Source organism: Cucurbita moschata, unplaced genomic scaffold (assembly GCF_002738365.1).
Source record: "Cucurbita moschata cultivar Rifu unplaced genomic scaffold, Cmos_1.0 Cmo_Scf00016, whole genome shotgun sequence".
NCBI lineage: Eukaryota > Viridiplantae > Streptophyta > Magnoliopsida > Cucurbitales > Cucurbitaceae > Cucurbita > Cucurbita moschata.
The window spans coordinates 194,489-222,480 of NW_019268532.1; the positions used below are offsets into that span (position 1 = coordinate 194,489).

The following is a 27,992-nucleotide window of genomic DNA, read 5'->3' on the forward strand; positions in this document are numbered from 1 at the left end:
TGTGGCATTTTAGCCTTGGAGGGTGTAGACATGAGAATGAACGGTTATATGTCACCGTATTGACACAACGTGAAATGGTAAAGACCTATTTTTGACACAACGTGAAATGGTAAAGACCTATTTAAGATGAAAGTATGTAAAATGGGTTTGGAATAGGCATGTGCAACAACACGTCCTAGACAAATATGACCGTGACATCCGACATACGGTTATAGGTAACACGCATTGGATAAGCATGCCTATAACACACCATACATAATTATGATCAAAATCTTCATAATTACGTATGGATCAAATAGTGGCCTTTGTGAATGCTTGAGGAACTTAGTGAGATTGGTGAGAGTGGCTCAAGTAGAGCATGGGGAGCCCTTGGAGCATTTCAGCACTCCTGCTCCTGCCGTCATTGAACTCACCAACGACGATGGCTTGGCACTCAAGCTCGACGCCCTCGCATAGCTAGACGACGCTCCGGCACCGGACTTCCTGAAGAACGCTCCATTCAACATCAAATCTCCCTCTGATTTCCAATTCCAATTCTTCCATTTGCTCTCTGCTGCAGCCTCACGCTTTGTCACCTCTTTTCTAACTCGGTTATCAGGAGCAAGGTATCTGTTCCCTTGGCTATTGATTGTGGGCGATGCACTTCCACCAATGGCGTACATAATCCAATGGGTATAGTCATTATTCACCACATGGAAATACCCATGTCGGCATCTACACAAAAAAAACAACACAAAATCAGTATTCATAAGCTTCAACTTTCCCAAAACCACAAACTAAAAATACATATATGTTGCCTCTTACCGTGGCATTCTTTGCACCAGCCCCTCGCCAAAATGGTTAAAAGCAATGGTGACTTGCATGTTCTTGTCTTGAGTGTACGAATCACTATGTCCCAAAAGCATAACTTTGTTATGGTGGGTCATATAATTGTTTGAAATTGTGATAGCCGTAGACCCACGAATCGCATCAATCAACCCATCTTGGCAATTCGACAACGAACAATGGTCGATCCAAATATGGCTGCCCCCAAATATCGAAACCCCATCACCGTCCGACAGAGTCCTCCAACCGTAATGGTCCGGCGAATCTCTAATGTACATGTTCCCTCCTTGCTTGCAGTCGTGAATGTTAATGCCGTGGATTATAATGTTCGTCACGTACTGAATTGTAATGCATGGCCCACCGGCGATGTGGACTGATCTGCCGCGACCGTCGATGGTTTTGAAAGAGTTCATGATCAGCTCTGCTTTTAATTTGATGACCATGTCACGCTTGAAGGTGATCCATAAAGGTTCTTTTTGGATTACGGCATGGCGGAGAGTTCCTGGTTTTGGGTTCACCACGTCCTTGTCAGATGGGTCAGTGACAATGTAGAATTTTCCGTTTCTGCCGCCGATGGCTCCCTTCCCAAACCCAATGGCGCAGTCGGCTAGCCGCTTTCGATTCTTCTCCCAATCGGGGTCGCACCTCCAACAATCATCAATTGGGTTTCCAGTTCCGCAGGAGAGGAACCCCAAGTTCCTTCTTTTTGTTGCATTGTTGATGCTCCTGAGATTAAAAAACCACAAAATCTTTAGTAAAATGAAAAATTTAGTGCGACTAAAATGAAAACAGGGGATTTGAAGAGGCGCTACGTGAGAACTTCTTCAACCACTTGCTCAGGATCGGCGACTGGAGAGGAAGAAGCAGAGTACATATGGAGAAGAAGAACGAAGGTTATGAGAAGAACAATGGGGTTTGCCATGGCTGTGTTCGCTCTGTTCTGTGTGAAGCAGAGATAGAAGGCAAAAACAGAGGATCGAGTTTGGTGATGGGGAAGAAGGGTCTGAAGAAGGCTGCTTTTATAATCCATGATTTTCAGTTGGCGCAAAGTAGTTGGCCGTTATAATTCAACTACGAAAGTCAATCCATGTTATATCCGTTCTTGTTTTGTTTGAAGGCCATGTTCTCCCATGTGGGGCTTCTTCAGATTTGCTCTACCCCTTCATCATCGACTCCATTAAATCTCAACCCTTCAATGCTTTGACCTTTGACTTCTTGGTTGTCATCATCAATGATGTCAGCACCCAAATTCCATTCCATAAAAGGTATTAATTATAGTTCGTAGTACGAACAGATGGCGTAGAATAGCCTTGAACTGCTGCTTGGCTGTAGGAATATCAGTCATCCCAACTAGGGTTTACATTATTCCAATCCTTGTTTACACTTGGTCTGGTGTAGGAATATCAGTCATCCCAACTAGGGTTTACATTATTCCAATCCCTGTTTACACTTGGTCTGGCTTAATGGTCATATTAAAATATAATTTCATTAATAAAAAATGATTTGTAAGTTGATTACTTAAAATAATATTGGGAATATTGAGACCCATGTGCTCCAATTAAATCAATCATCCATGGATTGACTATACCACCATTTTCTTTCAACTACAAAATAATTTTTTTTTTCTAATAAATACGTTGAATTTTTGTCTATACCGATCTCACAAGAAGTCTAGCCGTCCTTATTGGCACACTGCTTCAATGTTCTCCCCTCCAACCGATATAAGATCTCACAATCTACCTCCCTTATAAGGCCAGTTATCCTCACTAGTGCACCGCCCGATGTCTGACTTTGATACCAAATCCACCATTAATTGTCCGCTTTGACCTGTTACATATCGTCATTAACCTCACAGTTTTAAAGCGCGTCTGCTAACCCTATAACCGAAGTAGGATCTCACAATCATATTCATTAGTGAAAGTCAATAAAACGTTGGGGGAGAAAGGATATCATTTATTATTGGAACTTTATATAAAACTTTTGGAACATCAACATGTATTTTAAAAGGGAGCCATTTGACTAATATGAAAAGTCAAGGAATAAGAATCTTGGTGAATGCATGTGCTAATTATACCTCTACCCTATAAGTTTAAATCAGTTCAAGAATTCCAACTTTTCTCCTCTAAAATGGGTTAATGATTGAATTTGGGCCAAATGTCGAGAAGAATGTTAATAATCCCAACTCTCCCCGTGCTTATAACAAATGTTTCGTTTCCCCTCCAACAGGTGTGGGATCTCACATATGCTAATTCGTTATTTGTTGTATAATTCGTTATTCGTTGTATTCGAAATCTAAAAGGGATCCATCCAACTACTCATCCATGTTGTACATGTCACAAATTACATTCATGTTATTCCACAATCTATTAAAGTGACCATCAGCAAAAGAATTTAAGCTTCAGCAGTATTCGTAGTACCTCCGATCCAACGCTCCACGGTATCGAACTTCATAAAACAATTGGTTTTCCTGCTATATTATCCAGTGTTCTAGCTGCCTGCTGGCTTGTATAACAAAGACATCATCTCAATCTGCCATCAACAGTTACTCTCCATTTAGTTTGGCATCCTTGCCCACACCGGTGTACGTCTCGACTACGTTCTGAATATGCAAATGTTTGGCATTTAATGGTGAATTTCAAGCGAGAACTCGTACAAATGATTAATTATGAGAAAAGTGCGACGAGTCGTACAACTAACAAGGATTTACCTCTTCCTGAGTTACACTTGGCAGATGCTCGCTTGTATCGCTAACCTCGTCGTCCGCGTCGGTTCTATGCAGCATAGTAGATGTGGACATGGAGTTTTGAACTTCCTCCACATCCTGTCTAGAAAGACTGCCATTGACAACAAATCTAGCAGCTGCGCTCTTGTCACTGTCATTTATTGTCTGAGATTCAAGCTTGGCTGCCTCTTCAGCTTTCCTCTTTTCTTCTTCTCTTTGCTGTCTTATCCTACCCTCTTGCTCCTTTATCTGTTTAAATCTGAAAATTATCAACACATCAAACACCACAACTATAACAAAACCCGACCCGTGTTTTCGGTAAGAAATGACTCCTACCTTTCACCAGGTTTTACCCCTTCTGCTGTTGGCTTCTCTGATTCTCTGGCTACTGTGCTCATCGAAACTGACTTTAACTCGGGCGATTGGATCTGGACTCGGGCTTGTTCTTGTTTGATGCTTTCATCGATGAACCGTTTGTCCGGGGTCTTTGCACCACCTGACTTTTGAAGCCATGCCTGCTGTGCTGTGCTCAAGATGTTATTGGTAAGCCTGAGTAACACGTGGCAGATATAAGAAATGCTGAAATTCTCAAGGAGATTATGGTATTACAACTAAACGAACCAGCAAATGACAAATCGATCGATTTCGTCTAGCGAAAGGAGCTGGTTCTGATTAAAAGAAAATTGCTTACCAATAAAGACTTAGACCAGAAGGAACTGAAAGTGCAAAATATCCAATCATCAACGGTAGGAACTGCGTTATGGCTTGAGAACTCTTCATGTTTGGATCATTATTCTGGATATCATGATTTGAGAATTAAGATAAATCAATATCGGTATAACGCTTCACGAAAAAGGCCAAGCTACCTAGATAGGCAGTAGCACTCTTATAAAACGTCGAATAACAACAGACCTGCGTCGATTGCATAATCTGAACCGAGATGTACTGCGACACAACCAGCAACACAGGCAAGACAAGATATGCCAAGGTATCTGACCACCCAAGTGGTGGATGACCATCCTGCTCAGCAGTCAAAGCAAGCATAACCATGTCAAATGGGTGCACAGTAATGTAGCCCATGGACTCATAGTATCAAAGACAAAGCACTTACAACAAATGGAAAGAGCCAAGAGATACCACTCCCACTTTGTCGAGAAACGATCGTAGTTGGACCAGCCAGAGACGGTATCCAGAAAAAGCCTTCTGTGAGGAGACCCTTTAAGTTTGGGCAGTCAAATTGTATTAGGGGTATGTGTTAGTGAGAGAAATCAGTCTCCAAACAAATTCAAAGGCAATAATAAAGCACCTCATTGGCCACATTTGAAAGAGCTCTGTATAGTCCAATCCATACGGGGATTGTAGCCAACGTAGGTAGGCATCCTGAAATCCAGAACAAAATTGACATGTGATATACCAAGCAAATATTGTGAGATCCCACGTCAGTTAGTAAGGGGAACGAAACATTCTTTAAAAGGGTGTGGGGAAACCTCTCCCTAGCATATGCATTTTAAGAACCTTGAGGGGAAGCCCGAAAGGGAAAGATCAAAGAGGACAATATCTACTAGCGGTAGGCTTAGGCTGTTACAGAAGATATTAGAATCAGATGTACCAGTGAGGACGAAAAGCCTCGAAGGGGGTGGATTGTGAGATCTCAAATCGGTTGGAGAAGGGAACAAAACATTCTTGATAAGGTTGTGGAAACCTCTCACTAACATATGCGTTTTAAAAACCTTGAGAGGAAACTAGCATACAAGGATTGTCTATAATTGAAACTAGCATACATGGACAAGGATGCAGTCTGTGATTACTACTATGGTTAATAGAGTAACTATGGCGTCTAAAAACGACGCAATTTGAGTACCTGCAAACGGGTTTATTCCAGCTAATTTGTAGAGTCGAGCAGTTTCAATTTGAATCCTCTCCTGCAGACCAGTTTGATCAAATTCAATATGGCTACAATTCTCATGATCATCACAATTAGATCACCAACTATTATGCTAAATTTAGTTTCATTCACTACATTTCAGAGATACATCCTTCATGTTAGGGAAGAGCTTTTAACCTGATCCCCGGCATAACGTTGCTGAACGGCCTTTACTTGCGGTTGCAACGAACGCATTGCCGTTGCAGATTCTACCTGAGTTCAACAAAGTCAACAAGTTAATATATATACATACACACACTAAACGAAAATTGCCTTAAGTTAAGTGTTACTTCAGCAAAAAACCTGCTTCTTTGACAAAGGAAATGTGGCAGCCTTAACAAGAACTGTAAGGAGTATAATGGCAAAACCATAGGCATAAGGAACATGCAGAGTAGAAAGTCCATTCTCAAGAATCTGTAAAATAAAGCCGACTAGATTAAACACAACTTCAATTCTAGAATTTCATGGACTTAGTCCCTTTTTCTCAGCTTTCTCCTTCATAAATGGCTAAAGATAACGTACTTTAAGGACGCTCTCCATGTAATTGGTAATCCCCGTAAACCAATCCTCAGTTTGCTTGGCGGTGGTCACGTCTTCCGGCGAAGCAGACACGGCGGCGTCGGCTATCGTATACAGAACGCTCTCAGCTTTGCCGAACAACTCCCTCACAAAGCCCTCGGCGTTATCTGGGTCAGGCAAGAACTCGGGTTTAAGCCCGAATCTCGTAACGGCAAGGGAACCGCGAAGGAAGGGCTTGTGGTGGGATAAACCTCGGAATTGGACCGCATGAAATAGAGGATTTGAGGTCGGAACACGGTTCGGAAATGAAGAGAGCATAAAATTTGGGCGACAAGGAGATAAGGAAGCCATTTTTATGAAGCAAACAAGGAGAAATGAAGGTCGCAAGAACCCCTCAAATTGAAAGGGAAGGGAAGGGAAGGGAAGGGAAGGGAAGGGGGTTTATGGGTCAAACTCCAACTAGAAAAACAGTGAATTTAAGAGCTCGATTGGACGATTGGAGCATGAAAGCTGAAGATTTTGAAGTGGGGTTCGCAAAAGTTGGGTCTTACTGTAACAAAGTTTAGATTTTTATAAGTGGGGTAGGAATATGAGATGTATGACTCCCACACACTCCCATCCATGGATAACCACAAATTTATTGGTTGGAACTTCCACGACTTGGCTTCACCTCTGTCTTTCAAACATTTTAGCCCCCACCAGCCAAGCGCCATCAACAGCTTAGCTCAACAGAAACAACCAAGTCAGCTTCAACCCTGGTTTACCCATGGCTTCTGTTCAACATACAACCATCTCAACAGAATTGGGTTGGGATTATGGGGGGTTGACTGCATCAGGGTTTATAATATAAACATACCTGATGCTTCGGCCAGTGAGATCGCCGATGCTTCTTCAAGTGATGGCAGAGGGCAGCTTCTGCTGTTTGTCGAAGCACCCGCCATTCTTTGGGTGCTGTACAACCTTCTAGATTTGTCCTTGACGTTAGCAACAGAACAGAGAGCTCCGCTTCACATTTTCAACTTCAATAAAATGCCTTAAACATCCAACAACTTCAAACAACGTTCAAAAACTGCTAAAAGAAGATCGTATTGAGATTTACTTCAAAGTAGGATCTTTGCATATATACAGCGGAACAGACCAAATTGCCCAATGATTTCATTTCCTGGTGAACATTTGAATTCACAAAATTTATCCCATATCCTCACATTTATCCTTTGATGATGATCCATGAAGTTTGATAGCCTTAGAAGATCGTGTTTGCCGATTCAAAGTGGTCAATATCATATTATTCTTAACAGAGGTTGGAAGGACAAGTACTGAGACAAAAGTATAAATATAAATATATATACATGTAGGGTATGAATAAATTATATAAGCTAACGTTTTGAATGAAAAAACTAATGAAGGTAAGAGTTATAGGCGGCAGAAGGGGCTAGTTAGTATTGGCACCATTTTGGTGAACAAAGCTTTGGTCCCCACTCCCCCAAGATTGATTGATTGATTGATTTGATCCCTTTGAGAAAAACAAAAACAATAAAGTCCTTCCTTTTTGTTCACCCAATGGGCATTATAAAGTGAAGAAACTGAGCATAGATGGATGCATCAACCAATACCCAATACAATCTAATCTATTCAACCATGCAGCTTCAAATTGTTTCAAGGCAGAGCATTAAGCCTTCTTCCCCGACGCCCCCTCATCTCAAAACTCATGCCCTCTCCCTCTTTGATCAGCTCGCCCCCCACATGTATGTTCCTCTCGTCTTCTTCTTCCGCCGCCCCCACGCCGCTTCCCCCAATCCCCCCTGCACATCCCACTTCCTTCAACGCTCTCTTTCCGCCACTCTGTCTCGGTAATTCTATACTCAAATTTCTCATTGCTTTGCTACTATGCTACTGCTGATTGGACCACCATCAATCCAATTTCAATAATACCCTTCATCTTAAAAGGAAAAACTAATGTTTGAACTCGCAGGTACTACCCTTTCGCGGGCAGGATCAAAGACAAACTGACGGTGGACTGCAACGATGAGGGGGTCACGTTTTTGGAGGCCAGTCTGGGAGGTAACGTGACACTGGCGGAGATCCTGGAAGGCCCTAAAAGTGAGATAGTGGAGATGCTATTCGTGGATGGGCTGCAATGGAAACACTCCAAAATGGGTCCTCTGTTGGCCATTCAAGTTACCTACTTTCAGTGTGGTGGATTCGCCGTCGGCGTCCTTCTGTCCCATAAGCTTGGGGATCTTGCCACGCTGGTGAAGTTCGTCACAGACTGGGGCTTCATCACTCGGGATACCACCAACTCTGCTCAACACACTGTGAACCCACTTTTTCACTCCGCCGATTTGTTCCCTCTCGGCGACTTGCCCCCCATGTCCGGCGCCGTCATTGAAGAAGGAAAAAACTTGACCTGCAAACGGTACACATTCAGTTAAATTCTCTTTCACTTTTGACCTTTCTAACAACTTTTCTATTTATTCATATTCTCATCAGGTTTGTGTTCGAAGCTTCAAAGATCGAAGCCCTGAAACGCAGCATCTCCGACAAAGTTAAAATTCCAACCCGAGTCGAAGTTATGACGGCGTTGATTTACAAAGCCATTATTTCAGCATTGCGAGATTCAAATTCAAATCCCAACAACCACCCCACATTACTGTTACAAACAATGAATTTACGCACAAGGATGGTGCCGCCGCTGCCGGAGAGCACAATGGGAAATATAGTCTCATTCTTCCCGGTGGCCGCCGCCGCCGGGGAAAGAGAAGTAGAGGTACACGAGGTGGTGGGGGTAATGAGGAAAGAAATGGGTGAGTTTTGCGACAAATACGCCAAAAAGTTCCGAACAGAGGAGTGGGTTGAATTGATAAAAAAGCGATTAAATGAAGTCAGAGAAATTCTGAGCAAGAATGGAAAACCCCAATTGATTTATAGATGCAGCAGTGGCTGCAACTTCCCCGTTTATGGAGTGGATTTTGGGTGGGGAGCGGCGGCTTGGGTGACAATGGCGGCGTTCAAGATGAAGAACACGGTGATGATGTTGGACGACAAAAATGGCGGCGGCATTGAAGCTTTGATTAGCTTGGATGACAAGGAAATGGCTGCCTTTCAGCACAATGAGGAGCTTCTTGCTTATACTTCTCTTAACCCAACTGCAAATTGTGCAAATTATTGAATTTCCAGTTTGGGGAAAAAAAAAACAAACAAATCCGACAATGGTGACCGATTTTATTGTTTGGTTGTTGGGAAGTGGTTCCACTACCCATTACAATAAATATCTACTCCACCTCACTATCATCTTTGTTTGTTTTCAAATGAAATAAGATATTTTGTTACACAGTCGGAGCCCCGTACAGATCTACCTCCAATGAAATATGGATCTTCCTTTTAAATCGATAATGGAAAGGGAGCAATGAAAGGCTTCTACATGTTTTAAACCCGAGATTGTAAACCTCGAATGAAAAAGGAATTAGGAGAGATTTCTATCCTCGGGTTGAAAACAAATTATCTCAAATAAGTTTGAGCAATGTCGAAACATGTATGTGGAGCATGAATCGATACAAAAATTAGGTCAACCTTCGTATAATGATACTATGATAATGATGGATTAAAATACCTAACAAGATTTAATTAGGCATTAATAAAGAAGGTAGGCCCCCCTACAATTAGCTCATCAAGAATCGTCTTATTTGTATGTAAGAAAATTTAATGAAATGATTTCATTGCTCGTCTTTGTAAATAATTAAACGTCAATTTTTGTTGGTATAAAAAAAGTATTAATATTTAATTAATGAGAAATATGTTTGTTAATAACCTACATATATATATAAGTACAAAATATTTGATTTCATAGGAGATATATACTGTGACCGTGATGCTACAATATAATATCATATACTAAAGTATACAATAATGTAGCCTATGTAGCCTCTATCTTTTCTTTTTTTATCTTTTTGTTTTTTTTATTTATTTATTTTATTTTTTATTTACATTTCGAGATTAATGTATTATAAATTGGTAATACTTTAGTAAGTGGTCCTTTCACATTTAATTAATATTTTAAATTTGAGAGTAGTTTTTATCATGATTCATATGATATAAAAGCTTGGGTCAACAAATAATTTGAGGGACCAAGTAGTGATATGTTTATTCATAGGGTAATAATAGGTTCAAATAAAATAGTTTATTTATGCCAATTTCAAAAATTAAATATTTTTTTTAACGTAAATAAATATTATTCATGACAAGAAATGAATGCCGTTTATACACAATATATATTTTATTCAAAACATATTGAAAGTTTATTTTTATTTGATAATAATCATTTCAATTTTTTGTTTTATTTATTTATTTTTTAATTTTCTGCTTTCTAGAAGTCTAATAAACATTTTAAAATAAAGTTTATTGCAAATTTGTAATAATAATAATAATAATAATAAAAAAGTCATTTATTTCTTTAAAATATTAGAATTAGTGCAAAGGTTTCACTTTATTTTTGGGACCATTTCTAAATTATTTTTTTATATAGATACCATTATTGATTATTTTTTTCTATTAAGAATGTATGATATTGAAATATTTAATATTTTTTTCTCGTTTTTTTGTCTCTTACCATATTCACAGTAACATATGAGTACATGTATGAGAAGCCATCCAGGCACGTGATAAAATATTTAATCTCCCTTTTCGCCTGATTGAACCATTTTTGACCATTCATTTAAGTAAGTAGAAAGTATATTATAGTCATTTTAAGAGGTGAAAAAATTGAGTTACAGTGGTTATCCAACTATTTAAACCGAGAATGTTTGTTTAATCCACCCTATTTTGTGTGAAAGTTATCATGTTTATAATCAAATAAATTAATTTAGATATTTTTGTTATAATAAAATATGGTTACATAAAGTTTTATAAAATCACACTATTAAGTTATTACATTTAACATGAAGCTGAGAGAAGTATTCTTATTTAAGAAACAGAGTTGGAGATAGATTAGAAGACTTATACAGGGAAATAAAGATTGGGAGAAGAAAGAAAAGGGTAGTTTGATTTATGGGGTGGGCGGGGCAGTAGGAGTTGGAGTAGCATATTGAAGGAAGAGTTGATCAGCTTCGAGCTTCTTCATGTGGGGTTCCTCAAGGTGAACAATCGCATCAATGCCGCCGTCCTCTTTGGAATCCAAAAACGTCACCAGATTCTTGAACCACAGCGCCGGAAAAGTCACCCACACAGGGCGGCCCCACCCGAAATCCACGTCATAAAGGGGAAACCGGCAGATGCTAGTGAACGCACACGAAATCATCTCTCCCTTCACGAACTTAGAAGCAATCTCCTCCACGCTCTCCATCAGACTCTGGTCTTCATTCAGAATGTACTTCACTGTCTGGGCGTTCAGCTTGTTGGTTTCTTCTCTCAGCCGGTCCACTAGACCGTAGCAGTACGGGTCGTTCAGAATGTCCGGGGACGGGAAGATCATCGCGTTGAAATAGTAGTTCCCGAAGGCGTCGCCCGGAAGTGGCGGCTCCATTTTTGACCGCAGATTCACTGTGTAGTTCACTAGACATGTCCTGTCGCTCGGAACTTGAGAAGAAGACCCATCTTTAAGAGCCGCAAGAAACCGTCCGTACATAAAAGCCGTTAATGACTCGACTCGTGAAGGTCGGTGCGCAGCGCCATTCTCTCCGTATTTCTCGCGAATCGCCTCCACTTTCGAACCCTCAAACACGAACCTCCTCGCCACTCTGTTTCTCAGAATCGTCTTCGCCGTATCATACGTCATCGTTTTCGCCGGAAACAACTTAGCCCCTTCCATATGCGGTTTGAAAACCCCCTTCACTCCACGCGCCATCGCCGCCCAGTTATTATTCAGCGAAAACAGCGTCATCGCATCCGCAATCTTGTGAGAAATGCACGACGCCACCGCCACTCCACCGCACGCAAACTCCGTGAACTGAACCGCCATCAGCTCTTCATTGAACTGGTCCAACTCGACCGGGAACAGCCGGTTCAGATCGTCCGGGCGAGCATATTCCACCACGTCAGCGAGTTTTGTATTCACTCGCGCTTCCCGAAACAAGGCCCCCGTGTCATTGCAGTCGACAAAGGCGGAGTCGTAGTTTGGGCGGCCGGCGAGTGGAGGGTAGTGGGAGAGGACGACGGAGAGAGTGCTCCGGAGGCGGTTCCGGAAATCGATGGCGAAATCAGGATCTCCGGCGCGGTTGGGTTGGTAGAAGTAGAGGGCGGGAGCATAAATGTGAACGGTGATTTGATCGATGAAGGAAAGGGGGTAACGGCGGAGATGGGGAGGCGTGGGAGTAGCAGGTTTGATTAAATCTTCTGAGATTATGTCAATTTCAAGCTTCATGGTCTCCTTATTATTTTTGTTCTTTTGATGAAACTGAAATCGATTGAATTTTATTATATAGATATATATATATAGTAAATGCATGCATGTTGAGGAAGATGTTAATGCGAATTATGTCATCCTCCCTCATATTCCGCATTTTTTACGGCCCCCTCAATTAATACATATTTGTATTTACATCTAACTTTATTAATACATAACCTCACCAAATTTGATTCATTCAAATAAACGGTTGCCCTTCATTTATAACTTCTTGTTCTATCTAAACCCCTCCTGAATCTTCTTCTATCTTTTTTTACTGGATTTAATACTAAAAAATAAAAATAAAAATTACACAACAAATGTTTTCTTCTCCTCTTCATCTCATTCAGAGTTCCAGTGTCTTCGTTAGTACTCGTTCCTCTCTCAAATCGATGTGAGATTTCACAACAATAATAATCATCTTGATAAATCTTTATTATCATAGATATATCATTTTTAATCATCTATTAAAATTATTATAATATATAAACTATTGAATGAAAGTCCCATTAATAATTTAGGGAATGACCATGAGTTTATAATTAAGAAACCAGGTTAATTTAATAAAAGAAAAATATGAGAAATTAGAGGAGTAAATTAAAAGTGCTTACATGCGTGAGATTGTGCCAAGCGTGTGGGTGGAGATTAGTGGCCCCACAGTGATACTAGTGGATAAGATTGAAGGAGAAGAACCATCCTCTTAACTTCAACTATTACTCTGCCCGTATCCACTTTCAACTCCTCCAGCTCAGACCAAATCCGATCACACAAATGGAGGTTGCCATGTCCCTCAACGCTCTCGTTCGACTCCCCCTTTCGACTTCCAAGCTACACCAAGATGCGCTGCTCCGCCACTCGCTCTTCTCCGCGAGGACGATGCAGAAGCCTGAGCGGAGGAATCGCCACGCTCTTCTTGTGGTGGAGGCGAAAGGCAAAAAAGGGATGCAAGCTCGTCGGTTTCAAAGGGCTGCGCCTCCCCCGCTACCCAAGATTGAAGACGATGGAAACCCTAAATTCGTTATCTTCATCCGTATGGCCAATGTTTGTTCTCTATCCTTTTTACTTTTCCTTTCTATACTGTGTTCTTGGCCACTCATTGAATACATTACATTCTAAATTATCTTGAAATATGGCATCAAGAGTAGTACCTCATTATTAACTCAAAATCTGAAACTTCAATATATTGCACACAATTATTGGAAATATCATCCAATAACATCGTCCCCTTATACGTTGATTACGCAGGTCTATCTATGGTACCCCTTGAGTCTTATAAATGGCGGCACAACCGCCAAAATCATGGTTGCAGCAAAAGATAACTTTCTTGGGAAGTATATCTACAAAGACACTCTGGCTAGAAATCTTGCTGCTGTTATATACCGTGTAAGCTTTAATTATCATCCATATTTTGCTCCATTATCCTGTTCTTTACGTCTTGTATTAAGCCGCCTGTGCCCTTTCGAATAAAATGAGTTAAAGTTAAACCTTTTAATTTCAATGGTGAATACAATGATATTGTTCTAGTTAAAACTTTGTATTGGCGATAAAAGGAACATTAAAGCTTGTACCTTGATAAGAGAGTGCTTTAAAAGAGATAAAGAAGGGAAGGAACACTGCATTATGTTGATTTCAGCACGTACAAGATTTCTGGATGTTTGAGAGCTCTTGTCGGTTTGGAGAAAGTTGCAATCCATAGGATTTAGAATTTGTCTGAAAATCTGACTTAACGTTGATTGTTAATATAGGAAATGATTGCCACAATCTCTATCCATTGAGAAAACAGCTAATTCTACACTTTCTCGTCACTTTGATTTTGCAAAATTACTCAATTCTCAAGCCTTGAACGACAATTGATTCTAAACACTCTTTAAGATACTAACACTCGATCTACCAATGAACAGGATGAAAAGGAGATACAGAAGACAGCATTTAAACAGTTTCGCGTGTTGCGGTCAGCAACAGAATTCAGATATGGCTACAAGATTGTTGTAATGTTTCCAAACCTTTCTTTATGATTCATGAGGACAATATTTTATACTGTACTTCGGAATGGATGAACAGAAATTTGTTGTCGTAATGTTAATTATATACTTTCATGCAGGAAAATGGCAATGTGAGATCCGCACTGTCTACCACAGATGTAATTGAGGTAAGAATGGATTATTTGTTCTCTTCTATTGTTCTTGAGATTTTATAAGGATTGGAAAGGAAAATCCTTGAACACCATGTGGTGGTAATCTTTTCCTTTGTAACTTGTTTCGATCAGTGAGATTTGCGACTAGATCAGCTAGTTTACTTACACAGTTTATTTCTGAATCAATCTTAGCTTCCAACACAAGATCAGCTGAAGACGGTTCTTGATAAAGTTAAAGACTTCTTCGGAGATGCAAAGGAATCATTCGGCAAACTCACTACACTAGGCTCACTTGAAGGTGAGGAGTCAGACGAGAACTCGGCGGAGAAGACCAAGTGAGTATTATTTCGTTGATACTTCTCTTCGCTTTTCTGCCGTTGACATTAAGAGAGAATATTACCGCTCCTTTGCCCTCCCGCTAACAAAGATCCTTACAGTTGTTGGGATTTTTAATCTTGAGAAAAGAGTTTCAGAGGGGTAGATTGATTCCTTAATCCACATTTTCAGGGTTAAAACTTGAGGCTAGAGTGGTCGCTTTACCGGAAAGCGTCGCAGCACGAAGAACATCTTAAACCCGAGGGCATTGAAAGGTATATAGAACGGTGGATAAGCAATGTTTTTTGTATCCAAAACTGTTAGAAGAAAAATTAGGGAGCTTTATACACGGTAATGTACACAAGTTCACCGATGCTTTTTGTTCACAAATCTTGTTTCTCTGACCCAGTGGAAATACACTCTTCATTCTTTCACGTATTGCATTGGCCTTGATTTTGTCTTGTCAGAAACTAAGTTTTCTATATTTTTCCCGAGGAGCTGCTGTTAAATGACCACAAAGTTGACTCGAGTCGTTGACCCGTCAATTTAAACACTTATTTAGTAAACTTAATGCTTATTTGGTTCTGAAAAGGTTCTCGGTTGCTACTTCTATATACCCATATAAAAATCCAAATCCCAATAGTTTGGGAAGGTAATATTCAATCCATTAAGTTAAGGAACTCACTTATTAGAAAAGATATCATTTTCCCCTGCATGCAAGGGTATGTAAAATAGCATAATCATGCGATGAATAGGCCTTCATCTATCACTGGATACTCAGTTGGGTCATAGGAATACTCATAGCCAAACCTCATTGCATCATAAAGGTGAGTCGGACCTTCAGTGAAGATGCCTGGATCACCATAATCTGGAAACTCTATAATCTGTTCAAGGTTCTTTGGGTAACAACCATCTTGAATCAAATAGCCCTGCAAATCTTCATCAAAGCTTGAAAAAGGAAACCCACTTCCTAAATCAGTTGAAATGCTGCTAAGATCGATCACATTCTGGTTTTTCACGCCCAATGGAGCAGTAGCAGTTGAAATAGGCTCAAAATGGTCATTGATCTCATTGAAACTCTTAGCCTTGCCAGAAAACGAATCAGTTGGAGGTTTTGGTGGGTTTAGATGGACCATTTGTTGGCTACAGTCCTTACTTTCAATGGAGCTTCCTTTGTCTTTCTCTGTTGCTGACCGTCCAGAACTAATGGACGAAACCGATGGTAGTTGGTTGATTTGAACTTGATGTGGCTTGCTTTCTTGTTTGAGCTTCATCTGTGGAGCTTCAACCCAAGGGTAACATGCTACTAACTTGCCTTCAGATTCAACAGAGGCAAACGAGTTGTTGAATTTCATGTGGGTACACCGTGTCTTTATCAGTTCAGTAGCAGCAGCTCTTTTTGGCTCTGATGTTTGTTCTTGAACAACCCTTTTCCTATCAGCTTCACATCCTATGGAATCCACGTTGTGAAGAAAGTTATCACCCAAAAAACTGAAGCTGCTATTCGTGACATCAGTTTGTGGCACGCCTAACGAGCTACAAACGCTGAAGTTTCCATCTCCATCCTTCAAACTCGAATCGGTCTGTTTCATCCCAACAACAAAGCAAGCTTTTGGATCATTTTCTTTCTGCAGTCGACTCAAATAGAGGCGATACTTCTGCATACACAAAAGAAGTGCTCAGCCAGAAACAGAAGGACATCCCTTTAAGCTAGATGAGTAGCAAGAACGAAGGTAGATATCCCAAACCTGCAAATGGCTAGCTACATTTTCCCTTGTTAGCCATGGGACATTCATCAGATCAAGAATCTTCTTAGGGCCAACTTCTGCCAAATTAGACATTAAGAATCATTATCTTTAAAGTTTTAGGAGGGGAAGTTTAAGAGTATTGTATACTTACTGTCAAAGCCTATCTGGTTTACTGCTTCAACAAATTTCTGGTGCAGATCAACCGACCAAACAACTCTGGCTTTCTTTGTAGAACATGTCTCACCAAACTCTTTTTCCTCGTACTTATCAACATCTTTTCTTTTCCTCACTGAAAAGAGCTCCTCTACTCTAAGGAACTGGCTATCATCATACCTATCTGATCCATTTCTAAGGATTTGAAGGCCTTCAAAAACATCATGGCCTTCAATATCTCTTCCCTCTTGAATCTTCTTTCGAAGTACATGCTGCCATATATTCCTAAGTTCTTTCATTCGTATTGGCTTTAGAAGATAATCACAAGCCCCGTGTTGAACCCCTTTCATTACTCTGCTTGTTTCTCCATCAACTGACATCACTGCATGGAGGAAGACGAACTTATACATAAGAAATGAGGGCTCTGCTAAAAAGACAACATTAAATGATTTCAAAACAATCTTGAAGGTTGGGAGGCAGAGAACTGACTGATAACTGGTAGGTCCATTTCTAATCCTACATGCTCGAGGAGTTTAAAACCGTCCATGTCGGGCATGTTTACGTCGCTGATTACGATGTCGTATCCATCTTTTCTCTCCCTTAGCAGGCTTAGAGCCTCCCTTGCCAGACAACATGTAGTCACTGCAACACAGAGTGTGAGTAAAGTGTTTCAGCCTGGTTTTGAAGGAAGTTCATCTGATTCAACTGAACTATCACTCATTTTCAGTTTCACTTCCAAGCTTTAGCTGGAATAGATCTCATAAAAGTGATTAACTCAATTCCTTTCTCTGAAAGCCAAAGTGCATCAGCCATGATTGAAAACTCAAGTGAATGAAGAGGGAAAACGTTAACAAAGAAACAAATCTTGGTTTGAATTAAGAAACAGTGTTTAATTTCAAAGCAGCAGCAGCAGCAAAATATAGAGCCAGGGAAAGCTCAGTAGAAGAAAACAAGCCCAGATTTTTTCTTTATTTGAAAAATGGCAGGAAAAGGATAAAGAAACCACAGAACCATATGAGAAACTTTGCAGTTGCAGATGAACTTTTGATTAATCTGCCAAACCAGCTTTAAACAAAACAATTCACAGCCTCAAAACTTGTAGTAGTACTAACAGCTCAAAATCAAGCAACAAATTAACAGAGGGAGAGGGAGAGAGAGAGAGAGAGAGAGAGAGAGAGAGACTTGTTTTTGTAAATCAACCTTCATAAGAGCACTTTTTGAGCATCTTTTCCAGGATTTTGAGCCATGTTGGATCATCATCAACAACAAGAACACGAAGACCGACAGGAAACACATCGCTTCGAGGCGAAGAGAAGCCATTTTCCATGATGATGAAGCTGTGGAGGAGGATGAGAGAGGAGAAAATGAACAGTAAGTCTGTAACAACAGGTTTCTAGAAAAGAGCCTTAAAATTCTCAGAACTGTCTGGGTTTTAAAAAATGGCCCCAAGTTTACAGAGAGAGGGAAGGAGGAACCAATGAATCCAAGTGCCCAACTGTTCCCTTCAAAAGATTCATAGAATGTTATATATATTTACAAATAAGCAAGAAAAACACAGTGAAACGAAATAAGGGAAAGGTAACTCCCTCAGCAGATGCAAGAGGTGAAAGAATACGAGCTGGGAGAGAAAAGGCATCTTTACAAGGGACCTGCTTATATATATATATTAAAAGCATTGAAATGACTATATAATAATGAATCAAAGAGAGTGCAGGAAAAGGAATAAAAGCATTAAAAACAAATGGAAATATATTAGGAAGCATAGGGGGAGAGGAGCAGTTATAATGAACAGTAGGAGCAACAATCCAACAAATGAAGGTGGGAACCCCTTTTTATCTGCTCAACTTAAATTCCCTTTTGCACATTTGCACTCCAAGTGGGAAATCCAACTTTTTTTTCTTTTTCTTTTCTTTCTTTTCTTCAAGTCATCTGCAGCAGAGGGACTTTTCCATGTTATGAACTTCACCATTTCTTTAACCCAACTTTTTGTACTTTTATTCTTTACTATATATACAAAATGTCCCTCCATACCTTCCTTGGGTTGCCTGTGACAGCTTATAACCCTTCTGAACTGCCCTCCACAGATGCCCAAAAGACAATAGCATTGGCTGATGAATAGCTTCACAGCCAACTTCTTGACCTAACAAGCATATCATATGGTAAGGAATGCTTTGTTCCCCTCTCCAACCGACGTGGGATCTCACAGTACCAAACTCGAAAGTTGATAAACTTATGCATTTTTATATCCTTAACAAGGTTACTAGATGTGTCAGTCAAACGTTGAACTCACATTGTACCGACAAGTGTTCGATACGTGTCGAGCATGAAAACGGCAACCATACTAAAATATTTGTGGTTGTTAGTCCCTAAGTCGTAATTTTGGAGGTGAATCAAAAGCGGGAACAGAGAAGAAGTTGTCTGTTTGTTCTTTTATTGAAACAGAAATGGAGAAAACAGTAGCAGTAAGTTCATAGAGATATAAAGAAGAAAAAAGTTGGTAGTGCAGGCACGTGGAGTCCATTTAAAAGGCAAAGGCAAAGGCAAAGGCAAAGGCAAAGGCAAAGGCAAAGGCAAAGGCAAAGGCAAAGACAAAGACAAGAAAAGGTTGGGTTCAGAAGAGAAGTGCTGAAATTGGGCAGCACAGCACAGAAAGGCACCTGAAGAACACCAACAGTGTTGCATTCAAGATAAGTCAAAACGCTGAGAATCCTTCCAACTTTTCTTCCCTTCTCACCATTCTTAGTGATACCCAATTCAAGAAAGTTGAGGAATACTCACAACTTGGTTCTTATCACATACTCTTTCAACAACCTCTTAAAATATTAAAAGTGGAACCTTTTTAAGACAACCCCATTGCTTGCTTTGCTTTGCTTGTCTGTTTGTCAGTGTGGATGCCCAATAACTCAGCTTTATATAATTAATTATGTACTTGGGAAAGCTTAATCAAACCTCCTCTCCCCTCACTTCCATGTATTATAATATATTTACTCTTTCTTAACCTTAATTAACTACATAACTAACCAAAGATTATGGAGATTATCAACAATATCCTTACTAACTTATTAAATATGAACCCAAAAAGATGGAGTGTGTTGAACCCATTGGTTTGTGATTGTTGGGTGTGAGAAGCAAATTGGGAGTAGGGGTTTCGAATTTGATGATGAGATTGGTGTGTGGTGGTCATGATTGTGTTGAATGATTATTGAAACTAATGTTCTTCAAAACCTCTAATCATATCACATTTAAACTAATCTCACTCCCATTACTATTAATTCAATGCGTGAATTATGCAAAAAGCTTTTTCTTTTTTATTTAAATAAAATTAAAATATTATAGAAATTAATTGGGATGTTTACTTAATTTTTTTAAAAATATATATTTTATTAATGTTTTAATACGCCAAAAAGGAAATGCCCACTAACAAATTCTGTCTCAATTAAAATATAAATATAGAAAATAATAATTAAAATTAGGAAATTTTGAGGATGAGCCTTCCTCCAAGTGGATCGGCTTTATATTAGTTTATGTGAAGTTGGAATATGGTTTTGCCTAATGCTCTTCCTATCATATGCCCTTACCTCTTTAATTATTCCCTTAATTTTCCCTTTCAAGTTTAATATATATTATATGTATTCTACCTTTTTATCCAACTACCTAATAATTAAAGACTACCGGTTGACTAAGGGTGTGCTTGCTCTCTTGGTCTCAGCTTGAGTTTAGAGAAAAAGGGTGTGCTTGCTCTCTTGGTCTCAGCTTGAGTTCAGAGAAAAAGGGTGTGCTTGCTCTCTTGGTCTCAGCTTGAGTTTAGAGAAAAAGGGTGTGCTTGCTCTCTTGGTCTCAGCTTGAGTTTAGAGAAAGGAACTAAGTTATGGTGTTCGAGTCGCACAAGAGTCTTCTCTATACGTGTGGTTTTGCCTAAGTCTCCCAAATACGATGTATGAACGAACTCAACGTAGCATAATTCCATTAGATACTTTCTTTCGGCTTTTTCGTTGTATATAAGTGGACGACTAGTCGAAAAGTGTAACTAAAGATGGTGATTTAGTTGTAAACCATTTCATTTCATTTCATAAAAAGGAGCAAGTTTTGGACACCCAACTCAGTGTTTACATTTGACGGTCGGCTATGAAGGGATCTGTACAGAAATTGGTTTAGTTTGGTTCAAATCAAGTATTCATAATAAACTAAGAAAAGGGCGTCTGGATATTCCTTTGGCAGGCTGCTTATATAGAGATAGAACCGTGACAGATCTTCCTTGGAGACTTTTTCAGTGTCAACCACATCTTCACTGCAAGTTAGCACCCACAAATCCTCTGATTTGATCCTCTTCAAGCTCCCCCGACAAAACGGGCACGACTCCGATCTCGTGTTCCTACAAATCATTCACAAGCAAAGACATTAACGCAGTCGAGCCCAGAGCCCGATGGTGATGATCTAGGAAGGTTTGTATGTATGTGTAGTTACCAATTGTGGTAGCATTTGATGCACATTGAATGGCAGCAGTTTGGCAACACCATCTTTGTGGAAGCTTCTAAGCAAATCCCACATTCTTCTTCTCTCTCTACATCACCATTGGAGAGCTTTCCATCTCCTTCGACTCCCACACGCTTCTCTTTAGCGTTATCCAACTCCCTGGCGTTCGCTTGGAGCCGTTGAAGGGATGGCAATATCACAGCTGAAGTAGCACGTTTGTTGGACTCAAAACAAGCTCATATACTCAAACTCATACAATATCAATACCACAATAGACCAAGCCTAATGATATCAAACACGGGGCATAATGTGAGATCCTACGTCGGTTGAAGAGGGGAACGAAACATTTCTTATAAGAATGTAGAAACCTCTCCCTATCAGTCGTGTTTTTAAAACTTTGAGGGGAAGACGGAAAGGAAATGCTCAAAAAGAGGACAATATGTACTCGCTATGAGTTCATGCTCCTACAATCATGGATGTGTGTGAAAGTGTTTGGGAAACAAAACTCCAAAACAGAGTGTTTGAAGGCAAGAAAATGTACCATAAAAATCTTTGAGAGTGGCCTTTCTTCCATGGGCTGACAGGTTGGGTCTTCCATCTGTGTAAACCTGAACAACATCATTTGACAGAACAAACTAAGACACATAAACATAAAAAACAAAGCCACATTAAAGAAGTGAAGAAAAGAGAGACGCGCCTTGTAAACAAGTATGTGGAAGAAATTTAGGTATCTGGGAAGAACACATGTGCAAGAACAATCCACCCATTGCATCAAAAACAGAAACAGTGGAGCTAATTGACTGTAAACCAATTTCATTTGGAGATATGAACCATGTTTGGCTCTTGGAATTGCAACAGCCCTGCAAACCCACCATAGTTTCCCACCATAATTTCACCAAAACCACTAAACCGATCGAAATTTCTATGAACTGGGAAGATAAAAAAGTGAAGGGAAAAGGGATTCTCACAGAGCATTGGCGCGATTTACATCTTCTTCGAGGACTTTCAGAGAATCCTTACAAGAAGACCTCGATAGCCGATAATACATAATCCCACAACTTCGAAACCCCCAAAAATAATATACCCACCAAATACTTTTCTTCAAGAACGTGTTTACAGAACACCCAGAAGAAGAAGAAGAAGAAGAAGAAGAAGAAGAAGAACCGATAAGGAAGGGACAGCGGCGTCTGAGAAAGCGATGCTCTCTTCCTCCTTTTCCCAATTTATGTGTAAAATGTCAAAATTGTTGTTTATGTTTCCACTACCGAAATTCAACACGAGCAGTTGGTTTTCCCCCTTTTCAAAATTACTCCAAAAACCATCATTTTCATTAATTATGTTTCCTTCCTGAATTAAACTCTCGTTAATCACAAATTAAGTCTGTTTTAGTAATTAAGTCTTTTTAATAAAAACTCTTTGGGTCCCATTCCAAGTTGACTTTTCTTCTTTTAAATAACTAAACCATCAAATATTGAAGAATTGAAGTACGGAGAGGAGGAGGCGCCGGTGGGATTTTGTTTAACCAATTGGTTGGGCAGTGGAAAAGTTTTAATTTTGAGGGAGTTTGCTCATCTACTTCACCGACCCATCATCCGTTTTCATAAATCAAACGCTCTAAACCCTTTAAAACCCAAGTTTCTACGCCCAAAATCTTCCCCATTCAAACATGGAGGAGCTTCATTGCATTGAGCACCTTAAATCCCAGCCCTTCTGGGTTTGCTTCCTCTTCGCATTGGGTTCTCTCTCCGCTCTCAAACTCTCGGTAATTCTTCTGAAATGGATCTATGTCAATTTCCTCAGACCCCCAAAGAACCTCAACAGATACGGCTCCTGGGCGCTCGTCACCGGACCCACTGATGGAATCGGCAAGGCTTTTGCCTTTCAATTGGCTCGCAAAGGCCTCAATCTGATTTTGGTGGGTCGGAACCCTGAGAAACTCAAGGACGTTTCCGATTCAATCCTCGCTAAATATGGCGGCATCCAAGTAAAGAACGTCGTCGTTGATTTCTCCGGCGATGTTTCAGAAGGGATTAAGAGGATGAGTGAAGCTATTGAAGGGTTGGATGTTGGGGTTTTGATAAACAACGTTGGGGTTTCGTATCCGTACGGGAGGTTTTTTCACGAGGTGGATGAGGAGCTTCTGAAGAACTTAATCAAGGTCAATGTTGAAGGCACCACGAAGGTGACTCAAGCTGTTCTGCCTGGAATGTTGAAGAGGAAGAGAGGCGCCATAGTTAACATTGGTTCTGGTGCTGCCATTGTCATTCCTTCAGATCCCTTATATGCTGTGTATGCCGCTACCAAAGCGTAAGACCCCTCCATGAAGCTATGTATAATTCCCTTATAATATGTTGGCTGTTGCTGGAAGATCTGAGTATTGCAATTTCAGGTACATTGATCAATTCTCAAGGTGTTTATATGTGGAGTACAAGAAGAGTGGAATAGATGTGCAATGCCAGGTAAAAATTAGTATCCTGCCAACCAGTCTGAAACAATGTTAAAAAGCACTTTTTGAGCTGTATCTTGTGGTTGATGCAGGTTCCGTTGTATGTTGCTACTAAGATGGCATCAATTCGGAGATCATCCTTCTTCGTTCCCTCGACCGATGGATATGCAGCTGCAGCTCTTTGGTGGATTGGGTATGAGCCTCGCTGCACACCACATTGGCCTCATCAACTTCTCTGGGGTTTGGCGTACTCGTTGCCGGAGTCTGTTGTCGATGGTTGGCGCCTGAAGTTTTGCCTTGGCATCAGAAAGAGAGGACAACTCAAAGACTCCATGAAGAAAGAGTAGGAGATGCTTAGTTCTAATTTATGGAGAAGAAAGAACCCTTCCCCCTTCCCCCTTCCCCCTTCCCCCTTCCCCTTAGTGTCAGTTGAAATTTGGCCTAGAAGCATGCTAGATTTGAATGTCTTGAGTTTTATTCTTCTTTGATGACCTTTCAGTATATTTCTTCAATATATTCTTCCTGTGAAAGGAAAAAAGAACAAAGATAATGGATCTGCTCCATTTGATTCTTCTTATCCAGGAAATTTGCTTTAAATAGTGTTTGAAGAAATATATATCCATTTTAAAACTAAGAAGCAAAGTTTTAAAGACTCAACGAATCACTTATAAAATACCCGGCTCGGCTGCTACGTCAAGACTTCCCACCCCATTCTGGTAGGAAGGACGGGGGAGGAAACTGCGGTTAGCTTTATAAGGCCAACCAGATTAGTTAACTTATCATCCTACAAGAAACGTCACTAGGTAGTCTAATGTTGTTCTACACTAATATCAAACAGGAAGCCATATGAATCTGGCATTACCTTTCACCAAGGACTGGAGTTTTCTACTTCATCAACCTATAAAACATCTCACTCTTGGTATAAACAGACGGTAAAAACTGTGTAATGCTGAACAAACATGCAAATGTAAAGGCATTATTATATGTGCAGGCCGCCAAACATCTAGAATAGCATACTGCTCGATAATCTGTGTAAGGCATGGACCGGCTACATGAAGGATTTAAGAACAGCACGCATGAAAAGTAAAAGAATTTGCATAATGGACTACGGTTATTGGACAGAAAAGAACCCCACAAGATATTATCATATAGCAGGTGACAAATCAACGATCCATGGATATTTGACCTAGACTATATGCTACTACAGCATACTTCATCACAATCAACAAAGGTCGGGTAAATGGAAGTAAATATCTCTTACTCTCACTAAACTGATGCTGTTCCAGTGGGTAATTTATGAGAAACAAGCACGGCTTCATTACTTGCAGCCTTCTTCGCAGCAAGCTCCTCCAGACGTTTCCATGTGGCTTCTTGTCTTGCTCTTACCTCATTTTCCTTCAATTCGTCTTCCTGAAACTTGACTAAGCATTCCTCGAGAAGATCAGGATCAAGATCATAAAATATCTTCCGGACATTCAAAGTCAAGCTATGAACAGCCTGATTCCAGTGACTTCTGGCATTCTTTTCCAGAGCTGGAAAGATTATGGGCAGTATGATCTTGCGGTTTTCCTTGATCAAATTTTCAATGTGATCATTATTCCACAAGAATAGCGCCCTTTCTGCTACCTGGGAAAGCAAAGGCTGCATTAGCGTAGGATTCAAGATTCAAGATTCAAGAACACATGGAAGTTCACACCCCTAGGCAACATCTCTAAATCAAATACTTCATTCTAGGCTCCACATGCCAAATACACAGGAGTTGTAATGCCACAAGTCCCCAGAGTGAGATGTTTTTCTAGCGGAAAAGTTTATTGGAACTATGGAAAATAACAAAAATGAGGAAATAGACGATCTTCTCACAGCAGTATTACCTAATTCACATCCTTAAACATTCAAACTTCCTGCTTACCAATTACAAGCTTACAAATATCGACAGGTGAAATCCAAGCAATCAATAAAAGCAACTAGTACCTGAAAATGTGGACAGTTTAGACACCGAGCAATCCGGCGAAACAGGGGTACCATGCAGCGCTGAAACTCTGGAAGTTGAGTAGCTTCTAATACTTCTTCCAACTCACTGAGGAACATTACTTCTTTTGAACTATTTGTAACTGGCCAATACTTCAATAAACCTCTTATGACTGTATCAGCAAGCTTGCAATCTTTCTCGACAAATTGTGTGATGCAGTATGATAACTGCTGATGGTACATAGCTAGGCATTTTGGTTTATGCAAAGGGATCAAAGCACGAATAAGGAATAACTTGTGCTCTTCTTTAAGAGGAAGAGCGAACCCATTGATGATACTTCCCAAAATTTCCAAGAGTTCAGCAATCCCATTATGCTTTTCTGTCTCAAAAATAAATCGATAAAATATGTTATTTATGACTTTTCTAATAAAGGGTCGGTGTACCATAAACTTCCCATAGATGCGGTGCAGAATAGTTTTTAAGTATTCTCTTTCTCTAGGATCTTCAGAGTCAAACAAATCCAGCAGTTTCAGAATGAATGAATGATCGATGTATCTTTTAGCCAATTTCGCATCCATCTCAGGTGAGGCCACAAATCTGAGAAAGAATTCATAAACAATTTGCAAATGAGGCCATGCAGGATCCATGGAAGGCTCCTCCTCCTCCAAATCAAAACCTTCCACAATTTTGTTCTCACGTGATTGAGGGCTCATTGTTCTGAATAAATTAAGGGAGACCATTTTTATGACTTCCTGAATGACAATTTCCGTAAACTTGCTATTGACAGAAGTTACATAATCCACAATCTCCAACAAAGTTTGTCGCTTGATCTCCTTCTCTTTAAGGTGCTTTGTTGGGTCACTGAAGTCGAACAAAAAGCAGCATAGATTCAGTTTCTTAACAAACAAATTCTGCTTTTCAGAGTTTGGAACTTCCCTAAACCCGGGCAATGGCTCATACGAAGATGTGGGAATTCCATTCAGTTTTGTATTTGCACCTTTATTAGCCTTGCTACCATGATTTTTCCCAACATCTTGGACAGGGTTCGTAGCTGGAAAAGAAGAAACCAAATTTGCTGACTTGCCAGATGCTAAATCATTACTTCTTGAACTGGCAGAAGCACAAGCAGTAGAAGGTGCCGTATGGCCTCCACCATGTTCCCTACTCTCAGCGTTCTTCGATGATTTTCGGGGAAGCTTACTAAATATCTGTTTGATCATAATTCATATAAACCTATAAAGTAAAACAAAAAAGTAAAACGCTCTTTTGTTTGGCCTCTAAAAGTTGTTGAGCGCTACTACAATTCTATCAATCCAGAAAGCACTCCATTTTTCCCATGTAAACCGGAGGAAGCAGTAATCATAGCAGGCACTTTACCAGCATAAACGAAATGAAGAAAGCAAACCAAAGCCACCCTTTTCGTCTAAACAGTAAGCAGACTCATCCCAGAACCCTGTCCTGAACTCATTTGATTCAACAAAACACCAAGAAGCGTAATCGAACATATAATCTGCTATTCCGGAAAACCTAGTCAGCGTGCTTTGACCCCAGATTTGAATCCAAACACCCAAACACCCAAACGACCAAAACACTCAATACCGAAGATCTGAAATCCCGTTCCGAAAACGATTCTAAAAAATCCCCAGTCAAAAAAGAGACAGAATCAATCAACAATCAACACATATCCGTCCGAATTCTTCCGCCCAAGTCACTCTTAGGGTTCAATTTGAAATTGAAAACAAAAACACGAAAGCGAAGAGTCAGGATTTGGAATGGCGATGAGAAACAAAAAAAGGCCAAGCGAGAACAGGGGAACAGAGACCCCCAGAATCTGATTAAAGGAAGGATTTGTGAGGGGGGAAATGGCTTCCGAAATACTTACAGAGAGAGAGAGAGAGAGAGAGAGAGAGAGAGAGTAGTGGGTCTCTGCTTCGCGTTTTCTCCTCTTTGTGGCTTCCGCTGTTGACTGATATTTCGAATCAACAAATAAACCCCTTTTTTCTAGTTCCAGTGGTGGATGCCCAATCACAATGGGCCTCTTCCCTAATAAATTCGAATTTGTTGTGTATATATATATATATATATTTTTAATTTGAATTCAACGTTTGACCTATTATAACAGTTGAATTATGCTTACAACGGTAATTAAAAATGATTCATTTTAATTTAAATTAAACCAACCAATTGAAGATATTTTTATTTTTATTTATTTAATAGAAAAAGGGAAATTGTTTTGTCGCTCCAACAATTTTTGCCTCAACATTGAATTAAACAAGAATATACTAAAGAAAAAAAAAATATAAAAATAAATTGTCTTCAACTGCCATGAAAGGAATTCCTATGGCTTCATGCTAACGTCATTTCTATTCTCATACTTCAAAATATCTC

The 27,992-nt window shown here is 39.9% G+C and overlaps 9 protein-coding genes across 11 annotated transcripts; 3 read left to right on the forward strand and 6 right to left on the reverse strand.

Annotated features, from left to right (window-relative positions):
• Nucleotides 1-25: 25 nt before the first annotated feature.
• Nucleotides 26-1,832, reverse strand: LOC111454638 (probable pectate lyase 5). Of its 2 annotated transcripts, XR_002712468.1 has the most exons (4): nt 1,638-1,832; nt 805-1,551; nt 118-714; nt 38-85 (listed from the first exon to the last, which is right to left on the reverse strand). XR_002712468.1 is itself a non-coding variant. In XM_023096134.1 (3 exons), exons 1-3 carry the CDS (start codon nt 1,745-1,747, stop codon nt 348-350), a joined length of 1,224 nt encoding a protein of 407 aa, XP_022951902.1. In that variant the 5' UTR covers nt 1,748-1,832; the 3' UTR covers nt 26-347. The 2 variants fall into 2 exon arrangements, 1 of the variants encoding a protein (XP_022951902.1); XM_023096134.1 differs by having other exon boundaries at nt 26-714.
• Nucleotides 1,833-3,090: 1,258 nt separating this feature from the next.
• On the reverse strand, nt 3,091-6,547 carry LOC111454637 (ALBINO3-like protein 1, chloroplastic). The gene is made up of 11 exons (XM_023096133.1): nt 5,994-6,547; nt 5,775-5,885; nt 5,610-5,684; nt 5,409-5,469; nt 4,854-4,927; nt 4,659-4,763; nt 4,460-4,567; nt 4,239-4,342; nt 3,884-4,096; nt 3,533-3,806; nt 3,091-3,424 (listed from the first exon to the last, which is right to left on the reverse strand). The coding sequence occupies exons 1-11, from the start codon at nt 6,339-6,341 to the stop codon at nt 3,368-3,370; spliced, it is 1,530 nt and encodes a 509-aa protein (XP_022951901.1). The 5' UTR covers nt 6,342-6,547; the 3' UTR covers nt 3,091-3,367.
• A 932-nt stretch (nt 6,548-7,479) lies between these two features.
• Nucleotides 7,480-9,346, forward strand: LOC111454400 (acylsugar acyltransferase 3-like). Its single transcript, XM_023095878.1, has 3 exons — nt 7,480-7,840; nt 7,963-8,406; nt 8,481-9,346. The coding sequence occupies exons 1-3, from the start codon at nt 7,584-7,586 to the stop codon at nt 9,157-9,159; spliced, it is 1,380 nt and encodes a 459-aa protein (XP_022951646.1). The 5' UTR covers nt 7,480-7,583; the 3' UTR covers nt 9,160-9,346.
• Nucleotides 9,347-10,942: 1,596 nt separating this feature from the next.
• LOC111454395 (vinorine synthase-like) lies at nt 10,943-12,365 on the reverse strand. The gene has a single exon (XM_023095873.1). The coding sequence runs from the start codon at nt 12,343-12,345 to the stop codon at nt 11,032-11,034; it is 1,314 nt and encodes a 437-aa protein (XP_022951641.1). The 5' UTR covers nt 12,346-12,365; the 3' UTR covers nt 10,943-11,031.
• A 734-nt stretch (nt 12,366-13,099) lies between these two features.
• Nucleotides 13,100-15,281, forward strand: LOC111454099 (protein HHL1, chloroplastic-like). The gene is made up of 6 exons (XM_023095405.1): nt 13,100-13,407; nt 13,612-13,749; nt 14,268-14,354; nt 14,468-14,515; nt 14,693-14,835; nt 15,008-15,281. The coding sequence occupies exons 1-6, from the start codon at nt 13,138-13,140 to the stop codon at nt 15,018-15,020; spliced, it is 699 nt and encodes a 232-aa protein (XP_022951173.1). The 5' UTR covers nt 13,100-13,137; the 3' UTR covers nt 15,021-15,281.
• Nucleotides 15,282-15,392: 111 nt separating this feature from the next.
• Nucleotides 15,393-18,402, reverse strand: LOC111454094 (two-component response regulator ARR11-like). Of its 2 annotated transcripts, none has more exons than XM_023095399.1 (5): nt 17,917-18,402; nt 17,206-17,358; nt 16,715-17,098; nt 16,564-16,640; nt 15,393-16,473 (listed from the first exon to the last, which is right to left on the reverse strand). In XM_023095399.1, the coding sequence occupies exons 1-5, from the start codon at nt 18,041-18,043 to the stop codon at nt 15,556-15,558; spliced, it is 1,659 nt and encodes a 552-aa protein (XP_022951167.1). In that variant the 5' UTR covers nt 18,044-18,402; the 3' UTR covers nt 15,393-15,555. The 2 variants fall into 2 exon arrangements, with proteins under 2 accessions (XP_022951167.1, XP_022951168.1); XM_023095400.1 differs by having other exon boundaries at nt 17,899-17,986.
• Nucleotides 18,403-20,756: 2,354 nt separating this feature from the next.
• Nucleotides 20,757-22,466, reverse strand: LOC111454098. The gene is made up of 5 exons (XM_023095403.1): nt 22,158-22,466; nt 21,887-22,049; nt 21,731-21,797; nt 21,181-21,391; nt 20,757-21,088 (listed from the first exon to the last, which is right to left on the reverse strand). Exons 1-5 carry the CDS (start codon nt 22,235-22,237, stop codon nt 20,878-20,880), a joined length of 732 nt encoding a protein of 243 aa, XP_022951171.1. The 5' UTR covers nt 22,238-22,466; the 3' UTR covers nt 20,757-20,877.
• Nucleotides 22,467-22,666: 200 nt separating this feature from the next.
• On the forward strand, nt 22,667-24,217 carry LOC111454097 (very-long-chain 3-oxoacyl-CoA reductase 1-like). The gene is made up of 3 exons (XM_023095402.1): nt 22,667-23,496; nt 23,579-23,648; nt 23,728-24,217. Exons 1-3 carry the CDS (start codon nt 22,856-22,858, stop codon nt 23,980-23,982), a joined length of 966 nt encoding a protein of 321 aa, XP_022951170.1. The 5' UTR covers nt 22,667-22,855; the 3' UTR covers nt 23,983-24,217.
• Nucleotides 24,218-24,604: 387 nt separating this feature from the next.
• LOC111454096 (serine/threonine protein phosphatase 2A 57 kDa regulatory subunit B' theta isoform-like) lies at nt 24,605-27,599 on the reverse strand. Its single transcript, XM_023095401.1, has 2 exons — nt 25,607-27,599; nt 24,605-25,261 (listed from the first exon to the last, which is right to left on the reverse strand). Exons 1-2 carry the CDS (start codon nt 26,822-26,824, stop codon nt 24,902-24,904), a joined length of 1,578 nt encoding a protein of 525 aa, XP_022951169.1. The 5' UTR covers nt 26,825-27,599; the 3' UTR covers nt 24,605-24,901.
• Nucleotides 27,600-27,992: the final 393 nt, after the last annotated feature.

Bases quoted from the DNA above. Each gene is read 5' to 3' on its own strand.
- LOC111454638 (XM_023096134.1), bottom strand. From the start codon at position 1,747: ATGGCAAACCCCATTGTTCTTCTCATAACCTTCGTTCTTCTTCTCCAT. The intron at 1,552-1,637 runs GTAGCGCCTCTT...TTTTAATCTCAG, and splicing joins GTGGTTGAAGAAGTTCTCAC to GAGCATCAACAATGCAACAA. The intron at 715-804 runs GTAAGAGGCAAC...TTTTTTGTGTAG, and splicing joins CTGGTGCAAAGAATGCCACG to ATGCCGACATGGGTATTTCC.
- LOC111454637 (XM_023096133.1), bottom strand. From the start codon at position 6,341: ATGGCTTCCTTATCTCCTTGTCGCCCAAATTTTATGCTCTCTTCATTT. The intron at 5,470-5,609 runs GTTAAAAGCTCT...ACTGGTCTGCAG, and splicing joins AACGTTATGCCGGGGATCAG to GAGAGGATTCAAATTGAAAC. The intron at 3,425-3,532 runs GTAAATCCTTGT...TTGCATATTCAG, and splicing joins CAAGTGTAACTCAGGAAGAG to AACGTAGTCGAGACGTACAC.
- LOC111454400 (XM_023095878.1), top strand. From the start codon at position 7,584: ATGGATGCATCAACCAATACCCAATACAATCTAATCTATTCAACCATG. The intron at 7,841-7,962 runs GTAATTCTATAC...TTGAACTCGCAG, and splicing joins CTTTCCGCCACTCTGTCTCG to GTACTACCCTTTCGCGGGCA. The intron at 8,407-8,480 runs GTACACATTCAG...TATTCTCATCAG, and splicing joins AAAAACTTGACCTGCAAACG to GTTTGTGTTCGAAGCTTCAA.
- LOC111454395 (XM_023095873.1), bottom strand. From the start codon at position 12,345: ATGAAGCTTGAAATTGACATAATCTCAGAAGATTTAATCAAACCTGCT.
- LOC111454099 (XM_023095405.1), top strand. From the start codon at position 13,138: ATGGAGGTTGCCATGTCCCTCAACGCTCTCGTTCGACTCCCCCTTTCG. The intron at 13,750-14,267 runs GTAAGCTTTAAT...ACCAATGAACAG, and splicing joins TTGCTGCTGTTATATACCGT to GATGAAAAGGAGATACAGAA. The intron at 14,516-14,692 runs GTAAGAATGGAT...AATCAATCTTAG, and splicing joins CTACCACAGATGTAATTGAG to CTTCCAACACAAGATCAGCT.
- LOC111454094 (XM_023095399.1), bottom strand. From the start codon at position 18,043: ATGGAAAATGGCTTCTCTTCGCCTCGAAGCGATGTGTTTCCTGTCGGT. The intron at 17,359-17,916 runs GTTGATTTACAA...TCTGTGTTGCAG, and splicing joins CAAAAAGTGCTCTTATGAAG to TGACTACATGTTGTCTGGCA. The intron at 16,641-16,714 runs GTAAGTATACAA...CTAATTTGGCAG, and splicing joins AAACCAGATAGGCTTTGACA to AAGTTGGCCCTAAGAAGATT.
- LOC111454098 (XM_023095403.1), bottom strand. From the start codon at position 22,237: ATGTATTATCGGCTATCGAGGTCTTCTTGTAAGGATTCTCTGAAAGTC. The intron at 21,798-21,886 runs GCGCGTCTCTCT...GATGTTGTTCAG, and splicing joins TCCACATACTTGTTTACAAG to GTTTACACAGATGGAAGACC. The intron at 21,089-21,180 runs GTAACTACACAT...AATGATTTGTAG, and splicing joins ATCAAATGCTACCACAATTG to GAACACGAGATCGGAGTCGT.
- LOC111454097 (XM_023095402.1), top strand. From the start codon at position 22,856: ATGGAGGAGCTTCATTGCATTGAGCACCTTAAATCCCAGCCCTTCTGG. The intron at 23,497-23,578 runs GTAAGACCCCTC...TTGCAATTTCAG, and splicing joins GTGTATGCCGCTACCAAAGC to GTACATTGATCAATTCTCAA. The intron at 23,649-23,727 runs GTAAAAATTAGT...TGGTTGATGCAG, and splicing joins GAATAGATGTGCAATGCCAG to GTTCCGTTGTATGTTGCTAC.
- LOC111454096 (XM_023095401.1), bottom strand. From the start codon at position 26,824: ATGATCAAACAGATATTTAGTAAGCTTCCCCGAAAATCATCGAAGAAC. The intron at 25,262-25,606 runs GTACTAGTTGCT...TTGCTTTCCCAG, and splicing joins TAAACTGTCCACATTTTCAG to GTAGCAGAAAGGGCGCTATT.